At 42.8% G+C, this 21187-nt stretch overlaps 1 protein-coding gene across 3 annotated transcripts in view; it reads left to right on the top strand.

The window, feature by feature from the left end:
* The window catches only part of arid3a (AT-rich interactive domain 3A), a 54591-nt gene that overhangs the window by 26234 nt on the left and 7170 nt on the right, over window positions 1–21187 (top strand). For 2 of the 3 annotated variants that reach the window (XM_019875336.1, XM_019875337.1), the window contains exons 4-7: window positions 17850–17922; window positions 18994–19177; window positions 19634–19881; window positions 20374–20658. In XM_019875336.1, the coding sequence (XP_019730895.1) occupies window positions 17850–17922; window positions 18994–19177; window positions 19634–19881; window positions 20374–20658 (790 nt within the window). The remainder of the gene's footprint in view (window positions 1–17849; window positions 17923–18993; window positions 19178–19633; window positions 19882–20373; window positions 20659–21187) is intronic. The other variant, XM_019875338.1, reaches the window with a different exon arrangement.

The raw sequence follows: 21187 nt of genomic DNA, 5'->3' as shown, positions 1-21187 counted from the left end.
GTAATTTAAATGTAAAATTATAAAAACCCTTAAGATGATAGATTAATCAATTTTAATAGTTTTTATAATTTTACATTTAAATTACCACAGCATTTGTCATGTTGAAAACATAGAGGTGTTTAATGTATAGTTTTAGGGCTCATAGCCAATACTATGGAATTAAGCTTAAATACCTAAACCGATTTCACAGCAAAAATAGGTGAGTTTGTCGTCTCATAACATTTTAAATAAAAATTATTTATTGATCAATCTATGATCTTTGAGGTCAATTTATTGTTGTGTACATACATCTACTGATGCCTATCTGGACACATCATCAGTGATGTATTCCTGAGATCATAGGGCGTTTCGGGTCTCTCAACATCATACGCCCTCCCCCAGGTGACCCAACCAGGGCTGATCAGACCCCAGCTTGTGTCCAGATGGCTAACTAGCTACCATGACTCCATGGCTCCCCTCTTTTGAGCCACAGCCATCTTGAGGCTCTCTCAGCCGCATCAGTGATACTGCGTATGGCTCTCCTCTTTCTCTCTCCCTCGATGCCGAAACTGCTGAAGGCTCTGGCCAAGGAACGGGCTGCAAATCCTCTGCATCCAACTTCCACGGGGAAACACCTTGCTCTCCAACCAGCCTGCTGACAATTGCTGACCAGTCCTGCGTACTTGGAGAGTTTCCTCTCAAAGGCCTCTTCCAAGCGATCTTCCCACGGAACTGTCAGCTCCAGCAGGACAGCTTGCTTGGTGGACTCAGACACCAGGACAATGTCTGGTCGCAGAGTGGTGACTGCAATATGGCTGGGGAACTTCAGCTGATGTTCAAGGTCCACCAACAACTGCCAGTCTCTTGCAGACGTCAGAATGCCTGCAGAGGATGTTCTTCTGGCAGGAGTTGCCGTGTCCCCAGCTCTGACAAAGGCAATGGTTTTCTTGGAGGGTCGGAACTGCTTTGCCCACTCAAGTCCTGTGCTGATGGCTTCAGCGATGGTCTTAAGGACTTGGTCATGCCTCCACCTGTACCGTCCATCTCCAAGTGCCCTTGTACAGCAACTGAGGATGTGTTCCAGGGTTCCTCGCTTGGAACACAATGGGCATGCTGGTGTCTCTGCTATGCCCCATGTGTACAGGTTTGACGGGCTTGGCAGCACATCATACACTGCCCGGATAAGGAATTTTATGCGTTGAGGCTCGGCTTTCCAGAGCTCAGCCCAGGTCACTTTCCTCTCAACCGCATTCTCCCATCTCGTCCAAGCTCCCTGTTGCTTCATTCCCACTGCCTTGCAGGTTCTCGTCTCCTCCACTGCTGCTCTCACCTCCTCCTGAACAAGATGTCGCCCTTCCTTCCCCTTGGTGTTCATTTGGGGGGTTGGAAAAGATCCTAGCCCAGCTCGACCTCGTGTGACCACTCCCACCAGGCTCCTGTGACGCAGCCTTGCATCTGCCTCTTGAACTGCTTCCTCTGCCTTCCAATTCCTGCCAGTCCTCACTTGGATCCCTGCTTTAGCCACCATCGGATCACTTGAGTCCCTGTACTGAACCACTTCTCTGGCTCTCGATACCTTGAATTCCTCCTCCAAGGACTTGAAGGGCAGTTGCAGTTTGTTGGTGTTCCCGTAGAGTGCAATGCTGCTCAGGCTCCTTGGTAGCCCCAGCCATCTCCGGAGGTGGTTGCTGACTCTCCTCTCTAAGGTCTCAACTGTAGAGATAGGGACCGCGTAGACAAGGAGGGGCCACAGGATCCTGGGGAGAATGCCATGTTGGTAAACCCATGCTTTAAACTTCCCAGGTAGGCCGGACTTGTCCACGGATTTCAGCCAGCCATCCAACTCAGTACATGCTGACTGGATAGATGTTGTGTCTCTCAGAGAGCAGTCAAAGACCTTTCCCAGGCTCTTGACTGGCTTTTCTGTGATAGTTGGAATGGCTGTGCCTGAGATGTTAAACCGGAACTTGTCTTCTACCTTCCCTTTCCTCAGCACCATTGATCTGGATTTGGCGGGTTTGAAACGCATCCGGGCCCACTCCACCAGCTTTTCGAGTCCCTTCAGAATCCACCGGCAGCCTGGGACTGATTCTGTCGTGACTGTGAGGTCATCCATGAACGCCCTGATGGGCAAGTATTATAGATGGACATTTTCAGTATATTGGACTGCTGTGATATGAACATCATGGCTGTTCATGTGTTTATGCCCATGAGTCGTGCCAAGTACCAGAGACTTCTCATTGAAAACGTAAAAACTTCCGTCTCTAATGTCCAAAGCCAAGATTTCCCCAATCAAGTTTTTTGTTGTGTGTGGGTGTTTTTTTTATTCTATTTTCTTTGAAAAGTAATGACTTGTCGGTCCGAGGACTATTTTTGTTTGCCAGCATGCACGTGATTGAGCGTGTGTCATTTGCAGAGGTCACCCTCAGTGCTGCCTGAGCCAAAAATGTGTGTGTGCAAGGTCAGACTGTGAAGGTGTTAGTCTGATCCTTTGTAATAACGTGGTGTATCTTCTTCAGTCATTCCTTTTAATTCAGGAAATTTGATGCTGGGTAAATGTTTTTTTTTTTTTTTTTTTGTCAGAACGATTTTAAAACATTTTTTTTTCAATAGCTTCTGTCTTTCAATGTGCATCCCCACTGACTTTCTCAACATGGCTGCAAACAGAATAATGCTCAAAAAGCCAAATTAGATACTTTTTCCGCGATGTTTAGAGGCTTCTCCTACCTCTCAAGCATCTATTTAGAAAAAAAGATGACTTGTGATTTTAATTGCCACTGAGAAATAGACGGATGGGTGGAATCATTTTCTTTCTTCACCCTTTTTTGCAATCAAAAGGAAAGGAAATCCTGGTGAAAGGCAATCGGAGTGACTCATCCTAATCGTTGCCAAAGACATTCTTTATCTGTTGCAAAAGCAGCAACTTATTGACATGATGGAAACTTTTGACCTGAGCTATATCCTTCTAAGGCACAAATACAAAGTATTTTGCTGAAGTCGTCTTGCCTCACTTGTACAACACTACAGCAGAAAAAAAAATATGAGAGGGATGGAGGGCCTACCGTTTTAAAGCAACAGAGCTGCCAAATGATACGGATTGTCCGCATTTTGTTACGGAAATATCTGAATTCTACCTCGTTAGGGCCGTAATTCTGATTTCTCCGGATATTTCAAAGCAGTCCAGTGTCTAGTGCGGCACTGTGTCGGGTCACCAAGACACTGACCAATACACGTTTCATAAATCAATATGATGAAATTAACTCTACATTGTGGAGAATAAATAATGAAACCCTATATGTTCACATTGCACAGCTGATCAACCTCCCCGCTGTTTGGAGCGGAGAATGCTTGGTGATTGCTATCTTGCGCTGCCAAAGCTCCCTGTGAGCTTCAGCTGGTTAGATATCATGACGAAACATGATGCGCAGCCGCAAGTTCACTTTACCTCTGGTATCATCATAGCACACGTCTCTAATCATTACCGACATGGCAGCGGATAAGAGACACTTCTGACGAGTATCGTTATCGGCGAAACCAGGGCGGGGAGAAAGATGGAGAAGCCATGCTAATTGCTAAGCTATCATGACGGACAGGCAAACATAAAACACTGAAATAAATGATTGCGTGATTGAGGACACTTGTCACATAGGTCTGGCTGGAACCACGGCGAATTCCCAATTTTGAGCCTGTGTTTATATTATCTAATCCACCTGTGTCAAACTCAAGGCACGGGGGCCAGATCCGGCCCACCACATCATTTTATATGGCCCTCCGAAAGAAAATCATATGTGTCAACTTGCATGATCCTTGCTAAAAAATGTACCGAAATGTCAACTTGTCATGTGTAATAAATGACGTTGATATTTTGCAAGAATTTTGTTTCCCTTACAAATGTGATTAAACATTTTTGTGGTTTCACTGTCATAACAGCCCTCTGAGGGAAGATGTAACTCAAAAGTGGCCCATGACAAAAATGAGTTTGACACCCCTGATCTAATCCAATCTATCAACAATGTTATTTGTTTATTTGCAAAATACAGGATATCTTAATTTGGAATTTTAAGATCCGGTTAATGTGATTTCATAGTCTTGCTTTGGTTATTACTGTTGAAAACAGACCGAATCGATAAAAGATTAATTCATTTATAGATACAGACACATTGAAATCTCATCTACATTGATTCAGGATGCAACTGCATGCATAATTTCAAGCTTGTTGCAATGAATATGTTACAACAACAAAAAAAAAAGAATCCATAATTTATTAACAATCCTCATTCTAGAGTAATGATTGTGTTGTGCATTTGAACAGTATGCGTTATTTTTTTTTATCCAACCACTGTATATCATACGCTGCAATAACCGTCACACAGTAATGTTCTTGAAAAATATGGAAATGCAAACTAGATGTTATGTAGGTGAAGTTGGCTGCTCTAAAGCAAATTCCAAAAGGGAAAAAAACGTCACAAAGCAAATATTGTTTTTTCGTGCTCATTTGGGTTTTCTTTAACTGAAGGACGGGAGAAAAATCGATTGAAATTGGAACTGAAATTTTTGTCATTGGTTTGAGGTTTATTTAAGCTATTTCACCCAGCCCTGGTAACCTACAAAAAGTGAGTCCTTGACCTATTGTGTGTCATCGGGTTGAGGACGAACAGATCTATAATGGTAAATAATTGTGTGCAACCTGTGTGCAGCTCTGAACTATAGATTAACAGACCATAGAATCTGGATCAATCCATAGTTGTCACATGCCAGTATTTTAGTATGAAATACATGTACGTTATATATGTTGGCTCATCCACATTTATTGTTCAGGTTTGTCCTTATGTTTCCTTTCTGTTAAGGCTTTCTTTTGTCACTGCAGGAATTCAATCATGTAGAAACACAAATGAGTTTGATGTTGACTTTTCCTTTTTCCTTTTGGGTTCACTTTTGAATGATTTTGTCTTTGCTTCAGCCCTCCAAAAAATGGTTCATGTTGATAAGCAGTATCCTCATCAGGCCCAAAAGGTTCAGAGGCCAGCCGACATCTTTTGAAGTTTAGTCTGTGTGGGCCTTAAACACCAGCAGCGAGGGCAGATGGAGCCCAGATGGACAGTAAAGAAGGGATGTCTTTAAAAATTCATGGCACTCACCATGATCAGGGTGAGTGGAGGGCATTTGGCATTAAACATTAAATTGCTCACACACACACACACACACACACACACACACACACACACACACACACACACACACACACACACACACACACACACACACACAACATACACAAGACTCTGTGAGGGGGATGGGGTTGACTGGGTCTACAGGAAGTATAGCTTTTGAATGAGAGCCAAGTGGGAGCGACACTTATTGGGATTGCCTGTCGGCTTTTTGCTGATACAGCTGTCCAATAAGTGCTTGTTGGCTTTGTATTCCACCCAAATTTGTTTGGAATCCTTTAGATCGCCTTGTCGTAATTCATTTCACCAGGCTGTCGATGTATTTTAACCATACGTAGATATTGTCCCTGTAATTGAATTAGTCCTTAACCCATGTAACAATAGAGTGCACTGCTGGAGTCCATTTTGGAAGTCAAACTCCACTACAAAGTGTCATTTGTTATTGTTCGGTGAAGCACAAAGGAAGTTTGCCATGCCTTCTACGTGTGTCATTGTTGGCTTTAATAGTCATGGGTGTGGGGATAACTAACCGGTAAACTCTTGAAAATAATTACAAACAAGAAATTTGACACCCAGAAGAAAAGTGAGTGACGAAGACAATTTTGGCTGTCTATACATCAAATTGACCAAACCCCGACTGTTTCCGAATTTGCTCTTAGCACTTTGTGACAGATAAACTATTTACCCCCTCAAATACGATCCGTCTTTGTTCTATTTTTTTATGGTAATATTTTCATCTCCTTAATTAGAAAACAAAAAAAGAAAAACATAGACCAGTGTGGTTTTGTTGTGTCGGTCATGCTAGTTGTCCTGCTAGTAGCTGGTGAGAACAGCATGAAAACAAAACAAAACCATGCTGATCTATGCTGTTTTTTTAGCAGGGTAGGCCTATTTCAAAATTATGAAACCAGAAGACTGATTTCCTGTTGAGCATGCATCTTATTTCTTCGGTAGTGCTGTGTCTTGAAAATGTTAAACACACACAAAGTGAACCCAGTCGGACACAAACCTCATCTGCAAGCCGCCACACTTTGATCATTTGAAAGTCCTTTAGTTCACAAAATAGATTTGGGTGGAAAATGAGGCCATTGAAAAGAGTGATATAAGCCACGCTGGGCAGTACTTTTGGGACAGCAATCAAGTCTCCGTGTTGAAGTTTGTACAGATCCAAATTGCACATCGACTGCAATTTGTCGGCATACCGCCTCAATCTCGCCTGCCTGTCCAAAGTCTCTACGTACCTCACCATCACTACAGACTGTTAAAGTCCACAAAAAACATGAACTTGCATAATCTAAATATTCACTTTGATCAGCGTACCGGCGTCCGCAAAGAAAAGGCGAAACTGACTTCCAGTATGGTTGACCACATGGGATTCCGGGTTACTCTTTTTAGCACAAAGGACGAAACACTCCATTGGAGAAGTGAAGCTGTTAGACAACACAGGGGAACAGAATTTTTGTTGAGTTGGGTCTGTTTTGAACTAATCGTGAGGTTTTTGAGCTATGAAGTCCGCGTTTTTTTTCTATATGAAATAAATGTGTACAGTGTGTCTGGAAATAAAAACTAAGACATAATAGTTACTTACCTGCTTTGAAAACTTCAAAACAGCATTAAATGAAATAGAACTTAAAACGGCATGTCCATGGTTACAAGGTTAAGAGAAAAGCCAGCACTAATCCTCTTCAATTCCTACTATGCTAGCTTTCCATTTGCGGATATTGATAGTATTGACCTACTGGGAGCTGCACACAATTGGCTCCATTGTGACAGCACAAACAAGTTGCCACATAGCTGCAGATGAGTCGGATTGTAATTAGCTGGCAAGTCTTACTCCAGCTAATCATTGGAATATTGCTTGTGAACCAAGCTGGTAAGCTGTGGAGAGTAAAAATTGATGCGCTACAAAAAAAATCGAATGCAATTTTGAAATCAACGTACCAGTTTTAATTGCAATTCACATAAAAATCAAACTCAACATTTATTTTAAAAATTGTTCCCCCGAGTAATTAATGATTTAACTCTGGTTCATCATTTGGTTTAATTCTAGGTTATTAACACTAGAATATAAAATTTCCATGAATGAATTCCAAGGTTTTGGCTAGTTGTCATTTAATTGCCCTTACACATCCCTGTGCAGTGGTATGGATTTAACAAAAGGAAAACAAGGCTTAATGGGTATTGTTTGTGTTGTGAAAACAAAAGGCTGCAGAACAAAGACAGGGCTGCATGAGGACCTGTTGCACTCTTCCTGTTCAGTGTGTGTGTGTGTGTGTGTGTGTGTGTGTGTGTGTGTGCGTGTGTGTGTGTGTGTGTGTGTGTGTGTGTTGGGGGGGGGTGCAGCACAAGAAAAAAGATTAGGAGCTGCAAAACAACAGCCAGTTGACGTTGAGCTTTGAAGCTGAGCCAAGTAGAGTGTGTAATACAAGGTCGTTTTGACAGGAGCACTGAGCGGTATTTGAGCCACGTCCAGCGCCTTAAATGTGTTGTGATGCTGATGTCAAGAATTGTGCAGCCAACTAACACTGGAAACTGGCAACCACTCAATACGGAGAGGGAAAGGGAGAATGAAGTAGGAAACGTAAACAGAAAAAAAAAACAGAAAACAAGTTGGAGTCCAGCGCCTTCTTTCTTTAGATACTGTATTTTTTTAACATTAGACTTTGACAAATTCCCTGTGATTCCTGCCCCTGGTTGTAAACCTCGGGCGCTCACATAGGAAATGAGGAAATGACCATTTCTTGAGCAACAGCAAGACTCATATGCTCCACGTCCTCCATTGTCTTTCCCACCATATAGTATGAGACATGTATTTTCTCTCCAAACAACAAGGGTGCTGCTTGCCTTCTCGCCTTGTGGCCTTGTGTCATAATACAAGCCTGGATGTAGATGTTCGCTGTATGCACACAGAGCCGACACACAAACAAATGTTGCATGTTCCCATACAATGACCCACCTAAAGGCATTCATTTGAACTAAAGTGTTGAAATTCCGATGTTGCCTTCAGATGTCCCTGAAAAGGTAGCGTTAAGTCTTGAAAGAATCAATTAAGTGCTGGGTCAGACGTTGAAATTCTTGGCCAAGCATTTTCAAGGTTGGAAAGGCTCTTTGTGCGAAATGTCACTGGACTTGGGAGCAGAAAATAGACATCGGATTTTCAATAAGGCTGCACAATGAAAAGCCCCAACAGGATGAAAAGCACAGCGAACTTGTCATTGTCACTCAGGAACCCATTAGGTGTTGGATCCATAATTACCAAGGCAAGGTGTTCGCATTACTCACACTCGCAAACACATGCACACACATACTCTTTTCTTTCATAACACACTGACCTCGTTGAAAATGCACCTTCTTTTCCTGTATGTATGTTGTGTATCAAATACAAATATGCATTATTCTTTTCCAATGTATGACTTGATATTAAACATTTTAAACATATCGGCCTCACAGCTCTGATGTTCTTAGATAGACTCTGGTTCCAGGATTCCTGCATGGAGTTTGCATATTCTCCCGGTGCTTGCATGGGTTTTCTGCAGGTACTCCAACTTCCTCCCATATTCAAAAACCGGTGTGTTAGGTTCACTGAAGACTTTAAATGGATGTCCACAGGCGTGAATCTACTATAAGTGTGAATGGTTGTTTGTGTATGTAATGTATATGCCAAAGGAACGCAGGACAAAACCTAAAGAACTGCAGGCCTCCCTCACCTCAGTTAGGGACATTGTTCATTACTCAGCAATCAGGAAGAGACTGTGCAAAAATTACATCCATTGCAGTGTTCCAAAATATCAGAATAATTCCCAAGCCTTTGAGAAGAACAATCTATGAACTGACTGAACAAAAGTTTTGGACGATCTGCGTCTCCTTACCTCTGGCATAAATGTGACACAGCATTTCAGAAAAAAATATCATACAACAGTAAAACATGGTGATGATCATCTGGTGGTCTGGGGCTGCAATGGTACCTCAGGACCTGGATGGCTTGCTGTGATTGAAGGAATCATGATATCTGCTTTCTTTACCTGAAAATTCTGAAGGAGATTGTTTGGCCTTCAGTTTGTGACCTCACGCTGAAGTGTATTTCGCTTTTCCACCAGGACAACAATCCAAAACACACAAACAAGTCAACTTCAGAATGGCTTGAAACAACTAATGATACTAAGATTTTGGAGTGGCCTAGTTAAAGTCCGGACTTGAATCTGATTGAAATGCTGTGGGATAGTAACCCTGAAAGGGCACGCATGTTCGGTTCATTGAAGACTCTAAATGTCTCTCCATAGGTGCTGAATTAAATCAATTCTCTTAGGAAGATATGTGAAAGACACATTTGCGAGGTACAGAAATGCTTGATTTTAGTTGTTGCTGCTGACAGTGGTCCAAAGCAGTTATCAATGTAAGGAGGCGAGTACTTCTTCACACAGGGCCAGGTTGCTTTGAATAGAAATGTCCCCCTCAATACATAGTTACCATTAAAAAAAATTGCATTTCATGTTTACATGGGTTATCTTTGTCTGATTTTCTCTCTCTCTCTCTCTCTCTCTCTCTCTCTCTCTCTCTCTCTCTCTCTCTCTCTCTCTCTACATTATTATGTATGTATATATACTGTGTGTGTGTGTGTGTGTGTGTGTGTGTGTGTGTGTGTGTGTGTGTGTTTGCTGATCCTAAACTTTAAAGTGGGCAAACTAGGCCCCCCCCCCAAAAATAAAAAAATTAGAGGTGAGAGTAAATATTTTTATGGCACTGTATGTTGTTTGTGAAATTCTGCACTTGTCTTTCGTGAGAATGGTAAAGAATGATGTGGATGTCAGAAGTGAAAGTCTTGTGTGTACGTGGACACATCGACGTAATCTTGTCCATTTGGTTTTGTTTTGATTTTGCGCAAGTATGTGTAGGACAAATTGAGGAGTTGCTTTTGGTCAAATTGCAGAGCCCCCACCTATTGATTAGTGGTGGGCTAGGCGAGGTAGCCACAACATTTTCATCTTTGATGAGCCGCAGAGATATCAGGCCTGCATTCGGGCTGGGTGGGCCAGATATGGTTTAAAGGCCTGGGCTGTCAACCATTAAACTCAACGCACTGCTCGTCTATCACCCTGAGTGACGGTGTAACCAAAACCTCAGGTTTGTCAGCCCTTCTGGTTTAGATTAAATATCTCCATGTATGTCTTCTTGCTTGCATCAGTGTCCTTGGACAGACATTCCTCTCTTCCGCCATCTGCTTTGCATCTTTTGCGCCGGCTTTGAATAAATAACTTTATCAAAGAAGTCTAATTTAATGATTATATATTACATACACATTCAGGCGTTGACTTGAAGAATGTTCCCCATGGATAATTGACAAAAAAATTACACTGAAGGGTTGACTTCTGGGCTTCTTTGACCTTCCTAACCGCCACTACATTCAGCTTGGCCTTGCCTGAGTTTTGGCCCCTATGATTACGATGCTCGTCTTCAACAGTGTGGTTAGAAGGGATTGCCCACAAATACACAACGTCTGGCCGTTGCGGGCCTGGGAAGGCTGTTCTCCATTTATTTCTGATTCTTATCCAAATGTACAAGACATGCTATGTGATGGTAGTTTGGCAGAACGCGAGCAGCGAATACATGCTCATTCGGCCCCGACTTCATCCACTGATATTCTCATGTGAGCACATAAAGGGGCTGTAATTACATTTTTTTTTAACAAAAATTGGTGAAAATTTGTGTTGTTTTGGGCATTTGGAGCATGATAATGCAAACATTTGCAAATGGGTCTCAATGTGGAAGTTTTTAATGACACGGTTACTCTTTATGTGTAAATAACAGAGGTCTGCGAAAATGTGCGTGAAAGAGTTCAGCGTAGGTCCAAAAGAAAAGTGCATTACAGTAATCCAGCCGGGATGTGACGAAGGCATGAATTAATGTTTTAAAGTGCTCATGAGAAAGGAGAGGTGTTACTTGAGCTAGCTGCCTAAGATGAAAGCGGCTAGGTTTAACAACGGCACCAATTTGCCGGTCCAATTTAAAATCAATGTGCAGTTTAAGACCCAAGTTTGAGACTGTTGGCTTAAGATAAGCAGCCAGTGGGCCCAAGTCTACCGGATGGGATGTACAAGGACCACTGAGACCAAACACCATCACCTCTGTCTTCTTTTCATTGAAATTCTACAAATTTGGTGCCACCCAGGTCTTGATTTCCTCCACACAAATAAAGGGTTTCTGAAGCAGTGTACATGATAGAGAAAATCAGTCCAGGAGTTACCCAGCGTCTGCCAAAATCAGCTCAGCGATCGACTCCAGCTCACCCGCGAACCTGATGACAAGATTTGCTGTAGAAAAGGAATGAATCAATGGATAGTAGACACTCCCAAATAATTAAGGGCAAAGATGGTTCTTTGGTGTATTTAAAATATACAAAGCCACCTTTCTCTTCCACAAAGAGAGTTTGTTACGGACCACGCTATGCCAGATCGGTCTTTGACAGCGCTTGTTTGTCTTTGGCTGGTGGCTCAGCGACTCACACTCAAGTCGATGCGCTTGAATTTATGAGGTCAGCTGGTCACCGCGGATTATGATGGGTTTGATCCGGCCTGTCAATAAAACAATGTTGAATGCAACGGCAGTAAAACAGATCTATTGTTGCTGTTAATTGTGTGCTCGAGGGAGGGGAGGGGTAGTCAGGCACGTTGTAAAGCGCGGACATAGATGGATTCATTATTGATGTCAGCGTATGGAGACACGTATGAGATGTTTCTGTCACGCTGCTGTTGCGCCACATTTTTTCCTACTGAATTCCACTCCATACAGAAACCACGTCATATCAGACTGAGAAGGGAAGGAGCTTGTTTCCTCTGTTTGGTTTGATGTACATTCCAAGAGGTGCTGTTCACACTGGATTCCAGGAGTGGTCTTTTACAAGCTGGAAATGTTGTCTTGACAGGCTGGTTTTATGCTTCTTTTTTTTTTTTTTTGCCTACTCAATGCATCTATTGTTTGTTGAGAGATTGACAATACTGTATTATATACATTTCACCAAGCATCTGTATAGTTGTGTCTTGAAATGTAAGCAATTAACAACACTTTTCCAATGTGCGTACGCTGATCTGCCGGTGCTCCATCAAGTCACACGATAAAAAGAGAATGTTAGCCAATGTTAAATGCCCAGCACACATTTCAAGGCCTTACTATGATCCATTCGTGAACCCTGACACAAAACTTGTCCCCTCTGACTCAGCTCTTTGTTGAAATATAGTCAGATTGCTAATCGTCGAACCGCGTACGTAGCGTTCTGTCCCTGCAAATGCAACTCGAGAGGGTCACCGAAGGGTCTTACCTCTTTAAAAACGCTCAAATTCACGCGCAACAAACACACACAGAATACACACTGGCCAGTCTTTTTAGAAGTTTCTCATGGTTCACCCGTTCATAGTCACATTGCAGCATTAGTAACGCCTAACAATTGAATTACTGTATTTCGTATAAACCAGGCTGCAAAGACATAAGAGTATGTAAGAGTCTTTCACTGCTGCTGTTCCACCCACTTCTTACTGAACTTAACAGTATTTAACATGCATAGTCAAGTTTTATCATAGCTCATAAGTGTACCTCGGATAAAGGTTACCCTGTTCTTTGGATCAAAGAATATTTATACGTTTGATTTTGTGGAAACTTGGGGCACCCATGAAACGGCTGTTGCCTGATACAAGGCACTGTTTGAAAATGGCTGATCATGTGTTCACAGGCTGGATCAACTCCTCGACCCCCGGACCCCTTTTAGCTACAATAACCCCTCCCCCCGCCTTTATGAGTCACCTAGTACTCACTAAGTTTACTTATTGCGCTTTTCTTTACCATGATCCTTTCCCCCTTCTTTCAGAGGGGCATGGTTTCCTGTTAAATAGTTGATGAAATAATGTTCACGCTTCATCTCGTGTGGAGGGTAAATACATGACCAGACTTGGATTAAGAAACGGAGTAACCTGTTCAGCAGCAACATTTTTAAATCCAGTATCTGGTTTCTGTTGTGCAACAACCGCAGTATAGACTTTCTTTGCACATATGCAAATCACATCTGGTGTGTTGATTTCCAGCAATCACGCAACTTAATGACTTGATTCATCGCATGAGCAATCGTTGACTCGATGCCCAATGTTTTTTCAAGGACTTTAGTCAGTCTTTAGTCATATCCTGCGATGAATGTAAAACATCAACCACCAGTGTAACAAGATTTATCCCCCCCCCCCGAAGTTGAAAACTTTTAAAACAAGTGGAAAACATCAGTTAAACCTGCTCAAATCCTACAGAGATGAAAAGGAAATAAACGGTATCCTGTGGTGAAGCGTTTGAAATCATGATTTTATTACAGAATTGAATGTTTTTGTCAAAGGGAGTTAAGCTTGTCTCATCTGTATTTGACTTGAAGCTTGAACCTGAAAGTGCTCCGGACGTGTTTAACGTGTTCAGGTCACGACAGATGTTTTTATTGGATTCAAGTCTGGGCTCTGTTTGGTTGAATCCACAACTTGTATCTTGTACCAGTCAATCCGCTCTTTGATTTCGGTTTATGTTTGGGTTGTCGCCGTGCTGAAAGATGAAACCCTGCTTCATTGCGTCACATTTGATGTATTTTTTTAGTCTTTGTCACAAATCAAAGATGAAACATGAAAAAAAATGCTTGAACTATAAGCCAGCCACCCCAGATCGAGAGCTTGAAGAGTTGTACGCGATACTCCACTCTCCTCTGGGTTCTGGTTTTCTGTTGCAAAGCCCTTATTATGTGCTACGTGACACTTGTGTGCCGCTGGCTTACTAACATCTATTTGCATTAACCGTGGAGCAAACCTTCCCCCTCTGCACTGAAATAAATCTCCTCCCCATGCAGTATTACTTTCCACCAACATGGTCATGACTGCAAATCTGCAGCAACAGGCTGCTCTGCAGTTCCTGATTATTTTCATCACAAACCACTTTGTTTTGTGTCTGAGGACTCTTCATAATTTATCAGCACAAGGGCAGTTGCTGACCTACATAGATGGCCAGGGTGGAAACTGATCCACGTTTTTGACACAAAATGAGTGCGTTTCCTTGGCTGCGAAGTGGTAAATGTACGAATGCCAAGGTGTCCCAAAACCATCCGATCTGAACCTTTTTTCCCTCCAAACAAAATGTTTGTTCTTTTGTCAGTGACACGTTTAAAAGCTAAGATGCAATGTGTTTTTATTACAATTGGTTTCTTGCAGGGAAATGAACCGATTCACAACGATACCAGTTGGCCCGGTTTATTGTCGTTTTTCTAGTTTCTCCTTGTTTATCTGAATAGCAGAGCTTTAATCTAGGAGGGGGCCCAGCCCCTTCTCACACATTACAACCATGAAAACCATACAGTAAATCGACACCAACCACACCCAGCTCTGCCTGATAAGGTATGTGTGCGGGTGTACGTGGTGGCTGAGGAGCTGTATTGTGCATTAGCAGTATTAAGATCACCGAACCAGGGAGAAAGAAACATAAAACGATATCATCTAATCGCAGTGCACATGGAAAATTAAACGAGAAACAGACAAAAGGGAATTTAAAGGTGCTATAGATGAATAGACCAGTAGAACTGGATACATAAGTAGTCAGGCGCCCAATTAGTCCAGGCGCCCAGTAGTTTAGTGCTTGGAAAATCTCAAAATTGGGAGTGATGTTGCCCTGACAGATTGAACAGGATCCTGGTGAAAGATGTTTCCCATTCGGCTTGATTTCTCTCTTGAAGAATTGAGCCATAACGTCCCCACCAAGTATAGTATGGCCAAAATAATGCATTAGTTGAAGAATTGATGCTTATTCATGTCGGTTGTGTTGATGAAATTACTTCATGTCTGAAAGTAGTTCTTCACTGCAAACAGCAGGCGCCTCAACTCGTGTGCGGCCCGAAGCAACGCATGACGTCAGCTATGTGAAGATGAGCTACTTTCACTCAGACACTTTAATCTGACATCTACAATAATTTTCCAAATACAGTAATTAAAAAAAAATCCTAATGGTCGATGCAGCAAAGTTTGTCAGATGCTCATTCATATCTATAAATATCCCGAGTTACCACAATGCCACTGGCCCATTACAAGTCACTGGTTTCCAATTCAGAGGATCATTAGCCTCCAAAAATGTGATTGTTTATAGATGACAGCACATCCAGCACTGTGGTCATGGTTGCAAATGGCAATTAGGTGACATTCCGCTTAAGAGCCCAGCAAAAGAAAGAACTATTATCTCACTTGTATTACTCTCAGAGCTGCAGTCATATGAGCATAATCTGCCATCATTCATGTTCCCTTTGCCTCTTTTATGCACCAACATCACTGTATAATTGAGCTCAACATCGTGCCTTGTTTACTAACACGCAACCAATCAGTGGTGGCAAATTGGCGTCCTAGAATGTGAAGTGAAATGATCGAGAACCGATTCATCGGGCATCCTGTAATTGTGCTGTGTCAAAACCATTCCAAATTCTTAATGAACTGCTACACTGCTCCCACTGTCCCATTTCTAGTAGACGGACATGGACTCAGCTCTGTTACTCCCTAATTAGTGCGGCCTTCTGTGATTGCCGCCTGTAGTCTGACACAAAGCAGGATGTGTGTCCCTGTCTGTGTTAAATGGGAACACTGAATGGGACTTGAAAGTGGATACAGAATAGCCAAAGGGAGACTGTGCAATTCACACACTCAACTTATCCTGAAGATGACAAATCCTCTAGTGTGCAGGGAAGCATTATACTCACACACTGATTGGCCACAACGTCTTCCAGTCTTATGAAATCCAAATGATCAAACTATTGTTCAATCATTTTGCATATTGTTGTGGTTATAGTTTGCAGTGGTGGAGCACCGGGTGCACTGAACAACCGTAAAAATGATTCTGTTCATATCCGTTTTACCGTCAATCAAAAACTCCACACCCCTTATATTTTTAAAGGAATTTTCGGAGGCAGCTTGTTTTTGTATTTGATCGGATTGTGCGGGTGTACCTCTACAGGCCAGTTGGCGCATGGAAGGTGCTGGTACTCAAAGACAGGTTGATTCACCATTCGTGTCTCCATGCCACTAGTAAAATCACCAGCCACTTGGGAAATATTTGTCTGTGTGATAAGGAGAGGGAGGCGTGTAGAGAAAATAAAGAATAGTTGGACTGGGGGATGGGAGTAAGGGGGTCATTTCCAAGATTTATGGTGCGGCACTTCACAAAATGCATGCATCCTGTAATTAAAACTCCCCCTTGTCTCAAACTGCCCTGTACATTAGCAGGAATTCACCCCCACCACACCCCATCTCATTTAGGCCTATTCAATCCAGCAAACCCCCCAATCCCCGCCCCCCCGCGCGCGCACACACGCGCGCGCACACACGTTCAAGATAATAAGATCTGATGGCAGCTTGAAGTCTCTAATGAGGGCTGAATGCTACAATGAGGGGCAGTCTGTTACTGCTTAGAGGCCACTTCTGTCACATCCCACACAGCTTCAGCTGAACTCGCTTTTCATTTCCTCTCCGTGGCAACTTTGGGGCGAGCACAGAACACGTAACTGCGCGACACTCCATATAAGGTGGCATCGATCAAAGCACTTTAGCGCTCCAAACAAACCGCACACTGGCGTTCTGTACTTTTGTTGCTCTTGGTGACATATTTGCTTTGAATTTGCAGCGAACTGTGTCAGCGACGCAGCGATTGCAGGTCACGGGATGAAAAGTCAATAAATGACTGTTGCTACAGACTGGAGTGTTTTGGCATTGACTTAATGGTCTTATGTACTTTTTTAGCAAATGCATGAAACATACCAGTTGTTCACTGGATGCGTGTTGCCCACTAAACACAACATGTTTCCGCTAACTTCATTTTTCAGAAAGGCTGGGCCAGGAAAACAAAGATTACCTGGGACCCTCCCATAATTTTCCAAATTTTCTCTTAGATCGAATTATATTGATCATGCAATTCCTTTCACACTTGAGGACTACAAAAATCCGATTCACTTAATTGTCTTGCGAGACAAGTAAGAATTAGAAATAGAGGTTTCAGATGCGAGATGCAGGGTGTGTTGCTACAAAAAGATTAATTGATCACCAGAATAGTTAATAAAAGATACATTTTCCATCAGTTGGAAAATCAATAGTCATTTCAGCTCTGGGGCCTAATGGTGAGTTGTGTCATGTACGTGCAGAGGTTAATGTCTTCCTGTGACCTTTGCTCTCATATGCAACGTGAAGGTCAATCTGAGGCTCCAGTGCCCTCATGCCCATGTTGGTGCGATATTAATATTCGGATCAAATCCCAGTTACGCTGCCAAACTGCACTGAAAAAAACAGCGATCAATAGGCTCCTTGTACTCCCCCGAGTGGGTACCTCATTTTTGCTGCAAACTTTCACTGAACTTTCCAGCAATCTGGGCCCCGCCAGCAGCTGGACCTGCATGAGGTTTTCATCAAGCCTGAGTGGCCCAAATCATTTTCCCCAATGTCTCTCTTTGCATGAATGAATGTGGACTAGGGTGTGGTTTATATGACAAAGCTAGCCGTTTTTTGGGGGTTTTTTTTGGACAGTCTTGACGTTTATGTCAGTTATTGCAACCACGTTCTTTTCTGCTCAGTGGCAATCCTTTTGTTTTGGCTGATCACTATCTTTTCTTAGTGGTGCCAGTGTTTTGTAAATACAAACGCCTCATCTAACGCCTCTTCCTCTCCACAGCTGTATGAATTGGATGGAGACCCAAAGAGGAAAGAGTTTCTTGATGACCTCTTCAGCTTCATGCAGAAAAGGGGTAAGCAACACGGCAACTCATTGTGACTTGAGCAGGTGTTCAAAATGGGACCCCACGCACCTCACCTCTCCTCAAAGAACAAGAATGGAAATAATATATTATCTATGATAATCAAAATAATTGGAAAAGGCACGTGACTTGCGAGCGGTCTTGTATTTTCACACGTTCTTATTTTGTTCATTAAATAATTGACGAAAAAGAATGTAATCGTGTGGATGGACACTGACCATTTCTCAATATCAAGAACGCAGAGTACGGCCTTGTGAACTCTCCAAATTCGCTCTTCCTAAGAGTGTACTTGAGAACGTACTTCCTATGAACGGTAGTCTCTTTGTAATTGGAACGGCTGTGTACTTGTCAGTTCCCTTTATAGGGGGGGATATGGAGACAGTGATCCCTCATGTAGGGTCGACTCGGAGCCGCGTGTTTATCTTTCGCTCACCTGGGTGGGGTCTTTATTCAATTCAGAGATGATTGATTGATGGTCACATAGCCTCATTCCCAGGATGTGCTTGAAATAAAGGCATACATTGAATTGAAGCTCAAGGCATGAAGGTAAACCGATACGGCTTACCTTGACATCCTATGTCGCACACACGCACACACACACACACACACACACACTGGACCCAACACCCAAGCAAAAAAAAAAAAAAAAAAAAAATTTGCAAACCGTTGTGTTTTACCAGTTTTGGTATCAGACATACTCAAGTATCACTGTCTCTTCATAAATACCAGGTACTTTGTTAGTGTGACAGGTTGTTGATGATTCATGGCTGATATAGATCAGGAGCCAAAGATGGTAGACAAAAGATGTATGTGTTTACTATGAAACAAAATTCTTGTGAGTCACAAGAAGCATGACTGGGTGGGTCTGCTGAGCCTGATCGGAGAAGCTGAGTGCGCCCTCTGCAGGTCATTACTGAGTGCAATCGCCCATCTTAATTGATGTTTGGAGATAGATGAGACCATTCTGAATAAAAAAAAAAAGATATTTGTTGGATAATTTCGTTGAATGCAATTTGAGCTCTTGTTTAAATCTGCATGCTGACAAAAGAGGTCTTGTTCCAGGAACCCCTGTGAATCGTATTCCCATCATGGCCAAGCAGGTCCTGGATCTGTACATGCTCTACAGGCTGGTGACGGAGAAGGGGGGCCTGGTGGAGGTCATCAACAAGAAACTGTGGAGGGAGATCACCAAGGGACTTAATCTGCCTACCTCAATCACCAGTGCAGCCTTCACCCTCCGCACACAGTCAGTAAACACACGCACAACCCCTTAAGGACATCCCAATGTGTCCTCCTCCTTCCCTGTATTTATTTGAACACAAAAAAAAAATTGCAAGCATAAATTATATAGAACATATTGTAAACATTGAAGCGTCTGCGTGTGAGTGTCTGGCCGTGAGCTTTGGCCAACAGCAGCTTCTGCATGAGTATGCTTTATTTTGCGTTACTGTTGTCACACCATTCGCTAAACGAAACTGCCCAAGCTTATTTATAAAACTTGCCGGAAAATAAATTACACGAAATAACTTTACTTTCACACTTTGAAACCGGTATCATACAGTATCCGCAACGTTTGTAATGATGTCAGGTTGCTCACAGGCTGCCTAATTAGTGTCACCACAAATGCCTTCTATTTGTAAAGCATTCGAAATAATCTCATTGTTTGCTTTGGCCTTTAAAATGGATTTGTGGTTCCCGTTAGATACATGAAGTACCTGTACCCATATGAATGTGACAAGAGGGGTCTGAGCAACCCCAACGAACTCCAGGCCGCCATCGACAGCAATCGACGGGAAGGCAGACGACAGAGCTTCGGCGGCTCCCTCTTCACATACTCCCCCAACGGGACACCCACCATGCTGTCTTCGCCAAAGCTCTCCACAGCCACCATGGGTTTGACTGTAGCCACCAATGGGGCCTCACTCACCCCCATCCAGAAGATCAAGAAGGGTGAGCACGCCACCAATGGCGTTGATGGCGTTGAAATGGGGGGGATATCGATGCGCTAATTTGAGTTGTTGGAAAAGTATAGAAGAGGTCTTTGGGTTCGACGTCAGCAAACTGGATAATAGAATGTTCCAAATGAAAAACATTGGTTTCCATATTTACAATACAAAGAAACAAGAATATGCAGCATCAATGAAGTGGTGACTGGAAAAAATAATTTTCAACGGATCATTGAGACCGATGCTCTCTGACATTTTTGTTGTTAATGCTGCGCCTGGGTAGCAGAATTTTCTTGGAGATTGTATTTTTTCTGCTGGGATTGTTTGTGGGGTAGTTGCTCTCATCTTGGTTGAATGAGGTAAAATGTGGGCACAGCTTCATTATGTCGAGTTTCATGTTTTCTACCACTGAGCAGGACAAACTACTTTCCCACTGATCCTCATGATACATGGAGTTAAGTTCTTTTTTTTTTTTGTTTTGCTCCCTGCTGTCTAGAAGAAGAGGGCGGCCAGCCTTTCCATGGAGTCGGTGTGCCTCGCATGCCAGTGGGAGCCCTGGCGAGTCACTCGGTGGCTGCCGCCGCGGCAGCCCAGGCGGCGATGGCAGCTCAGGTTGCGGCGTTGGAACAGCTGAGGGACAAACTGGAGGCCGGAGAGCCGCCCGAGAAGAAGATGGCACTGCCAGCAGAGGAGCATCAACGACTCCTGCAGAGAGCACTGCAACACAACTTGCTGGCCATGACAGCCCAGATACCAATGAACATCCGCATCAACCAACAAGGTACTGGAAACGGCAGGTGATCGTGTGGGAACGCTCAAGTGTTCATCCGGTTTGGCAGACTCCAATTTAAAAGTAGAGAGAGAAAGAATTGGTTGACCAGTGTAATTGATTAGTTGTCGATTTAATCAGTTCCTTTTGACAACTAAGTAATATATCCATTTCTAAAGTGATACACAAGTAAATCAAGTCATAATTTAAAAAAAAACAGCAAATGGACCAGAATTAGCTTATGGAATTGTGCAACACTTGACAAATGTACAAATTAGCAGTTACCGTCTTGGCCCGAATATAAGACGGTGTTTTTCGCATTGAAATGAGACTGAAAAAGTGGGGGTCGTCTTATATTCGGGGTCTAGACATTATACCCATTCACGACATTTGATGGCGTAAGATATCATTGCCGCGAATGCTGAACTTGACTCCCGAGGCCAAAGTGAACCCCTGTCTCGAAGAATAAAAATAAAAATAGCGGTAGCACGAAAAATAAAAATAAAAAATAGCGGTAAGAAAGAAAAGAGAAGAAAATAAT

This window comes from Hippocampus comes, unplaced genomic scaffold (assembly GCF_001891065.2).
Source record: "Hippocampus comes isolate QL1 unplaced genomic scaffold, H_comes_QL1_v1.1 scaffold132, whole genome shotgun sequence".
Classification (NCBI taxonomy): domain Eukaryota; kingdom Metazoa; phylum Chordata; class Actinopteri; order Syngnathiformes; family Syngnathidae; genus Hippocampus; species Hippocampus comes.
Note: the sequence above shows the minus strand (reverse complement) of the source record. Positions and strands in the feature narration are given on the sequence as shown.